Source organism: Talpa europaea, assembly GCF_964194135.1.
Source record: "Talpa europaea genome assembly, chromosome: 9".
Lineage (NCBI taxonomy): Eukaryota > Metazoa > Chordata > Mammalia > Eulipotyphla > Talpidae > Talpa > Talpa europaea.
The window spans coordinates 61,484,010-61,492,100 of record NC_140076.1 but is presented as its reverse complement, the minus strand read 5'-3'; the positions used below and the strand labels follow the sequence as shown (position 1 = coordinate 61,492,100).

General features: G+C 41.6%; 1 protein-coding gene across 1 annotated transcript in view; it reads right to left on the bottom strand.

Annotated features, from left to right (window-relative positions):
- Nucleotides 1-1,335: 1,335 nt before the first annotated feature.
- The window catches only part of LOC311177728 (cytochrome P450 2J2-like), a gene marked incomplete at both ends in the record, with an annotated part of 33,563 nt that continues 26,807 nt past the window's right edge, over nt 1,336-8,091 (bottom strand). The window contains one exon of the mRNA XM_084243993.1: nt 1,336-1,514. Coding sequence (XP_084100119.1) covers nt 1,336-1,514 — 179 coding nt within the window. The remainder of the gene's footprint in view (nt 1,515-8,091) is intronic.

Genomic DNA, 8,091 nt, shown 5'->3' with positions numbered 1-8,091 from the left:
AGAAGAGAGCACGGCCTCTCATGTGTCTGCTCCTCTCCTCCTCAGGCCTTCTCCCAAGTTCCCCTTAGCGTCCACCCTTCCTCAGCTCCACGCTCCCACAGATGGGGCAGGATACGTGGCACCTCCCCTGTTAGAATTCACCAGCCTCAGCTGAGAGGAGACACGGGTGCCATCAGAACCCAAACAAGACAGAGCAGCCCACCTGTGTCAGTATTTCTGCGGCCTTGTGACGCCCTTGGGCCCCTGGGTCCCTGCAGCCCCTGTCAGGGAGTCAGGGCTGGGGTCCAGAAAGCTGTACCTCTCATCCTCAAGTTGGCTCTGAGGACCACCCCACTCCACCCTGGGCTCGGAGGGTCCCCCCCACTGGTCCTCTCACAAAAGGAAATCGATACTAACTAGATATTTGATGATATTAAGGGATTGTTGTTAACTTGTTTTTAGTGTAATAAAGATACTGTGATTTCATTTTTAAGATTGACCTGAGCCACTGCAACAGGCCAGAAGCCTTGCCACATCTTAGGAAGGAAGGAGGCAGATTCCAGCCATGACTCTTATGATATGCTGGAGGAGCAGGACAGGCCACTGAGCAGGTTTTCTGACCCAGCAGACGGGGTAAAGGAGGAGGGAGTCCTGAGCCCTCAGTGGCTTTTGCAGGCTTTTATTGGGATCTACCGGGTACATGGCAGGCAGGGGTGCTGGGGGGCCAGGAGGCTGGCAGGCCTCCCAATCCCCAGCAAGTCTTCACTCTGGGCTCTCCGACCTTCTCTCACGTTCTCTCTGCTCTTCTCAAGGCTCTGCTTCTCTCTCAGCTTCTCTGCTCCTCGGCTTCTTTCTCAGCTTCTGCTAGTGTCCCTTAAAGGCCACCCTTAAAAGCCCAGTTTCAGCCCAGGTGAATCCCATCTACATAGGCCCACATCCTACTCCAGGTGCCCGCCATCAGGCATGCATTCAGGACTGCAGGGTTCCATCATCTAACCTAATGGTGGGAGGGCAGAAAAGCCTGATACTTTTTACCTTACCCTACAGATGCTTTATAGATTCCCAATTTAAATCCACTATTTCCTCTGATTCTTATAGTGAAGCTTCAATTGGAGAAGGTATCGTTGTCTTTTCATCTCCGGAAGAAAAGCTACATCATTCATGGCATAAGTGATTTGTGCAAGGTTTTGCTGGAGGTGATGCCAAAGCTGGAATTTGGATTCTGTTTCCTCTGAATCCAACTTCTCCCATCTTTCCTGACTGCCACTTTCATCCTGTGCCCTCACTTCTGAGCAGGCACAGTGCCTCAGAAGACACGCCATTCTTCTTGTTTCTGTGCCTCTCCCTCCCAGTACCTCAAGTCCGAGGCACAGCACAGATGCGGTAGGTGACTGGGGCGACGGTGAGGCCCATTCTGTACTTCAGGCTAAGCTGCTCATTGTCTGGGGGTCTGAAGGTAAATTTTTGCATAAGGGACGTGAAGAAAATAAACAACTCAGTTCTGGCCAACTGTTCTCCCAGACACACCCGCTTTCCTGAAAGACAGAAAAATAAATAAGAGGTCAGTTTTCCCTGGTGATGAAGGTCCTGGCAGGATTGAGACCTTCTAAAATCTTTTGCTTAACAAAGCAGAGGGATGGCCTGCTGGGCCCCAGAGCTTTATCCAGAATAGCTCATTTAATCAACCAGTGCCTGGGGGAAGTTGGACTCACACTCCAATGTCTCAGCATCATGCAGGTGAAATGGGATGAAGTACAGGGTGCAGGACCGAAGGAGTGTGAGGCCTGGCTTGACCTGGAAAGTGGCTGTGTTAAAAATCAATGAACAGGGCCTCCTTGGCGGTACAAGGGGTTAAGACACTATCCACAGCAAATGCAGCACCAGTTTGATCCCTGGCCAGGGAGCCATCCACATGGTGCAGCAGACTTCTGCTGACTCACCCGCTGCTCCCCTCAGCAGTGTATTTCAGTCAGTCTGGCTGTTCTGTTCTCTGCTCTGTCTCTGGTGAAGCCTCTCACCCCTCCCCCCACCTCTGACCTGTACCCCGGTTCTTGCATACATGAATAAGTAAATCTTTAAAAAAAAATAAGTGAACAAATAACAATGTCAAAACCAGATTACAAAACTCTGTGTTACTATTTTTCAGCTCTTAAAAGAAAACTACCCAAAAATATGAGCAAGTGAATGTCAGGTCTGGGAGAAGGCATAGCTTCCCAATGCTATGTTCACCTTCTCATTTTCTTTTTTTTTTTTTTGATGCTTCTTTTTTTTTTTTTTTTTTAGAGGCATGTTTTATTTATTTATTTTATTTGTTTGTTTTTTTGTTTGTACATGCACTGGGTACAGTCAGAAGCGCGGGAGGGTGAGAGAATTCACCAGAGCCAGAGCGGGGAGCAGAGCAGGCAGAAGGACCGAAGTACACTGCTGAGGGGAGCAGCGGGCGGCAGGAGAGGTCTGCGCGCCATGTGGGACCCTCCTCCGGTGGCCGGGGAGCAGCGGGGATAGAACCGGCGCCACAGAGGCCGTGGGCAGCTTCACAAACCAGCGCTCAACCGCTGCGCCACCGGGGAGGCCCTCTTTTTTTTTTTTTTTTTAATAATAAATTTTATTTTTATATTCCCCATACAATTTCAACCCCCCCATTTTGACTCCAATCCCTCCCCTCCCACCACCCACCCTCCCCAAAAGTGTCTCTGGTTCATAGAATTTTGTTGATTTTGATTTTCACTTTCTTATAGTTATTCATTTTCCTGGTCCCTTATTTAAGTTTTCTAGATTCCTGCAATGAGTGAGACCATCCGGTATTTTTCTTTTTCTTTCTGGCTTATTTTGCTGAGCATGATCCCTTCCAGCATGATCCTTTCCATCCATGTTGCTGCAAATTGCATGTGTTTATCTTTTTTGAATGCTGAGTAATATACCATGGTATATATGCACCACATCTACTTGATCCAGTCATCTATTTTTGGGCATTTGGGCTGTTTCCAAAGCTTAGCTATTGTAAACAGTGCTGCTATAAACATAGGGGTGCAGGTGCTCTTTGGAATTTATGTTTCTGTGTCCTTTGGGTAAATACCTAGGAGTGGAATTGCTGGATCATATGGAAGCTCTATGTTTAGTAGGTCCAGAAATCTCCACACAGCTCTCCATAGTGGTTGGACCAGTTTCTACTCCCACCAACAGTGCAGAAGAGTTCCTTTTTCTCCACACCCTCGCCAACATTTGTTGTTGCTAGTTTTTTTAATATGTGCCATTCTCACTGGTGTAAGATGGTATCTCTTGGTAGTTTTGATTTGCATTTCCCTGATAACAAGTGATGCTGAACATTTTTTCATATGCCTGTTGGCCATTTGCATTTCATCTTCAGAGAACTTTCTTTTTAGCTCTTCTGCCCATTTTTTCACTGGATTATTTTATTTTTTGTTGTTAAGTCTCATGAGCTCTTTGCAGATTTTTGTGATCAGTCCTTTATCATTAGTGTTGGGTGCAAAAATTTTCTCCCAGTTGGTGGGGTTTCTCTTTGTTTTTGTTATTGTCTCTTTTGCTGTGCAGAAGCTCTTTAATTTGATGTAGTCCCAGCTGTTTATCTTTCCCTTCACTATCACTGCTTTGGGTGATGTGTTTGTAAAGATGTCTTTGATGTGCATATCCCGTAGTGTTTTGCCTATATTTCCTTCTATGTATTTTATGGTTTCAGGTTTTATGTCTAGTTCTTTAATCCATTTTGAGTTGGTTTTTGTGTATGGTGTGAGGTAGTGGTCAAGCTTCATTCTTTTGCATGTAGCGACCCAGTTTTCCCAGCACCATTTATTGAACAGACTTTCTTTGCTCCATTGCATAGTCTTTGCTCCTTTGTCAAAGATTAGTTGACCATAAATCTGTGGGTTTATTTCTGGATTTTCTATTTGATTCCATCGGTCTGTGTGTCTGTTCTTGTTCCAATACCATGCAGTTTTGATGCTTATGGCTCTGTAGTATAGCCTGAAATCTGGGAGTGTGATGCCTCCATTCCCTTCTTTTTTTTCAGGAGAGCTTTGGCTATTCGGGGTTTTTTGTGATTCCATATGAATTTCATCAATAATTGTTCTATTTCTTTGAAGAATAACATTGAAATTTTTATTGGAATAGCATTGAATTGGTATATTGCTTTTGGTAGGATGGCCATTTTAATAATGTTTATTCTGCCAATCCATGAGCAGGGGGTGTCTTTCCATTTCTTTGTATCTTCTTCTATTTCTTTTAACAGTGTTTTATAGTTTTCTTTGTAAAGTTCCTTTACCTCTTTTGTTAGATTTATTCCCAAATATTTGATTTTTTTTGTTTCGATAATAAAGGGGATGGTTTTTTTCATTTCTTCTTCTTCAGATTTATTGTTAGTGTATAGGAAGGCTTCTGACTTTTGCATGTTGATTTTGTATCCTGCCACTTTGCTGAACTGATTGACGAATTGAATTAGTTTTTCTATGGAGTTTTTGGGGTTCTCTATGTATATTATCATATCATCTGCACATAGTGATAGTTTGACTTCTTCTTTTCCTATTTGGATTCCTTGGATGTCTTTCTCTTGTCTTATTGCTCTGGCTAGGACTTCCAGTATTATATTGAAAAGCAGTGGTGAGAGTGGACATCCTTGTCTTGTTCCAGATCTTAATGGAAATGCTTTCGGCTTTTCACCATTGAGAATGATACTGGCTGTTGGCTTGTCGTATATGGCCTTTATGATGTTGAGGTATGTTCCTTGTATCCCAAGAATTTCAAGGGCTTTTATCATGAATGGGTGTTGCACTTTGTCGAAAGCTTTCTCAGCATCTATTGATATTATCATATGGTTTTTATATTCCTTTTTGTTGATGTGTTGGATAACTTTGATTGATTTTCGGATGTTGAACCATCCTTGTGTCCCTGGAATGAATCCTACTTGGTCGTGGTGAATTATCTTATGGATACACTGTTGGATTCTGATAGCTAAAATTTTATTGAGGATTTTTGCATCAGTGTTCATTAGGGAAATTGGGCTATAGTTTTCTTTTTTTGTGTTGTCCTTGTTCGGTTTTGGTATTAGTGTAATGTTGGCTTCATAGAATGTGTTAGGTATTATACCTTCCTTCTCAATTTTTTGGAAGAGTTTGTGAATGATAGGCACTAATTCGTCTCTGAATGTTTGGTAGAATTCATTTGTAAATCCATCAGGTCCTGGGCTTTTGTTTTTGGGGAGGTTTTTGATTACCATTTCAATTTCGCTAATTGTAATTGGTCTGTTTAGGTGTTCTATTTCTTCTTTATCTAGCTTTGGGTGATTGTAGAGTCGTAGGAATTTGTCCATCTCCTCTAGATTGTTGAACTTGTTTCCATATAAGTGTTCATAGTAGTTATTAATTATCCTTTTGATTTCTGCTGTGTCCGTTGAGATTTCTCCTCTTTCATTTATTATCCTATTTATTTGTGCTTTCTCCCTTTTTGCCCTTGTGACCCTGGCTAGGGGTTTATCTATTTTATTTATTTTTTTGAAGAACCAGCTCTTGGTTTCATTGATCTTTTGGATTGTTTTTTTAGTTTCGATTTCATTTATTTCTGCTTTGGTTTTTATTATTTCTTTTCTTCTACTGGTTTTGGGGTTTTTTGTTGTTCTTTTTCTAGATCTTTGAGCTTCGAGATTAGGTTGTTTCTTTGAGTTCTTTCTTGTTTCTTGATGTGAGCATCTATTGCTATATATTTTCCTCTTATTGTTATAGAGCAACCCCGATATTAAACGGGTTCCTGGCTGTGGGTCCTCACCCGCGCGCTTTAAAGGGACTTATGAATACTCTACTACAGACACACACAAAAGGGTTAATAAAAGGTTTATTTACAAGAGAAAAAGAAATAAGGAAAATGTACAACTCAGGGAGAAAATAGGGAAATAAAGTCTTTAATGTGTCCTACCCGATCCGACGACCTGGAAACCCAAAGTCACTCTCAGAGCTGGCCAGATGCTGCGAGCTGGCGGAGAGCCAAAAATGGGGCATCCCCAAAGCCCACGTGTCTGCCTTTTGTATCCACCTGGCTGCTTAACCCCACCCTCAGGTCCCAGCCACCTTCCCTTTGGTGGTGATGGGATTTGGAGTTCCCAGTGTCTTTGGCTTTGACCTGGGGTGGGGGTGGAGTCCACAAAGCCTATATGGAATTTGCTTTGGGACATCCTTTTCCCCCTAACAATTCCCCCCTTTCACTTTTTGCCACCATTCCCATGGTGATGAAGATCGAATATATGGAGGTTGTGATGCAGTCTTAAATGAACATTTTTTCAGGTTCCAGTGTGAAAGAAAACCAGTCTCTCCAGGTATTTGTCCATTGTGGAAAGCAAAAGTTCTCTACTCCAGGAAAAAAAGTTCATCAGTTCAAGCCAAAAAAAAAAATCTTAAAATGGTTCAACTGATGTAAAACACAAATTTTCTCAACCTTGATCCCAAACTTTTAACAGCATAGCAAAAGTTTGCCAACTAAATCTACTTTTAAACCATTTTTCCTATTTTTGCATAAAATCACAGGGCAGAAAATAACTAACAGCAATTTTTTTGCTGGCTTTGTTGAAATACTCCACACAGGATCAGAGCAAACCGGTGGCATCCAGTCGATGTAGGCTTCAGGTATAAAGTTGGTCTCATCAGACTCCACCTGGGCTTTCCTCTTCTTGAGGGTACCAGGGCATTTTCGTTGGCCGGGTTGTCCAGTCCTGCCAATGAAGGTAATCTTCCTCACCTTCTTTGGAGGTCTCTGGAACCCTACCAACCAGGCAAACAGGTTCTCCTCTTCTTGGTTCAGCTCTTTTTCAACTTTCTGGAAGAACTCCACACAAAGCCACACAATCAAACTCATGTCCAATTTTTTGTTAAAACAGACAAAATCCCTATGGAAGTTATGCAAAAACAGACTGAAATAAGTAGCAAAAATTGCTACCACTATTTGTATGCCGTGTTGGTATCAAGGGGAGAGAAAATGTGACAAGTTAGCTTTGGTGGGAAAAAAAATGCAACCTTTCTGCAGATCCTGGTTACTCAAAATAAAACAAAACAAAACAAAAACTTCGTGGATCCAGGACAGAATGCATAAAAAAATTTCCAGTATTATGTCAAAGAAACCTTAGTAAATGTCAGGTGTATTTCCAGGTCTATTCAGTCCTTTGCAGGAAAGTTTTTTACTCTCAACAGTTCCATCAATAGGAATCTGTTGAGACCTTTTCTCCCTATATTTCCAGAAACAATTTCTGTAGATGTGAAACAATTGAATTATACAATATTACAAGGTGACAATCACCATTGACAATTTACATACATACCAGATACTACTGTTAACATTTTGTACATACCAAAGTTTCACCATTTTCCCAAGTGACAATGCTTCCCTTCCAGTTTTACTTCATTAGGTAAAAGCCAAATAGAACAAATTCATGTAATGCCTTCCCAGGAGGAAAAGGAGAAACTTTGTGGAGTGTCTCAGGAGCTCTACTGAGGTTCCACAAAATTTCCTTGCATCAGTCAAATGACAGGCTACCAAATTTGTACTTGAATTTAGATTTCTGGGAAGCTTTGCCATAAATATCAAAAAATTAACAGAAACAACAATATTCAATCTCTATGAAGGCACCGGCTTAGTTCAGTAGCATTATTACTGCTTTTGCTGCATCCCATATATTTCGGAAATTGGTGTTCTCCTTGTCATTCAATTCAAAGAATTTTTTAATTTCTTCTTTTATCTCCTCGTTAGTCCAGGGGACTTCCAGTAATGTGGGTTTCAATCTCCACGAGGTAAGAGTGTACCTTGCCTTCTTTTTATGGTTTATTTCTAGTTTGATGCCTTCATGGTCAGAAAAGATGGTTGGTATGATTTCAATCTTGGTGTATCTGTTGATGTTTGTCTTGTGCCCCAGTATATGATCGATCCTGGAGAATGATCCATGTGCACTTGAGAAAAATGTATACTCAGATTTTTTTGGGGTTTAGTGTTCTATATATGTCTGTTAAGCCCAAGCACTCTAGATCCTTATTTAGAGCTTTAGTGTCTTTACTTATTTTTTGTCTTGTTGATCTATCCATTGTTGATAGTGGTGTGTTGAAGTCTCCCACTACGTATGTG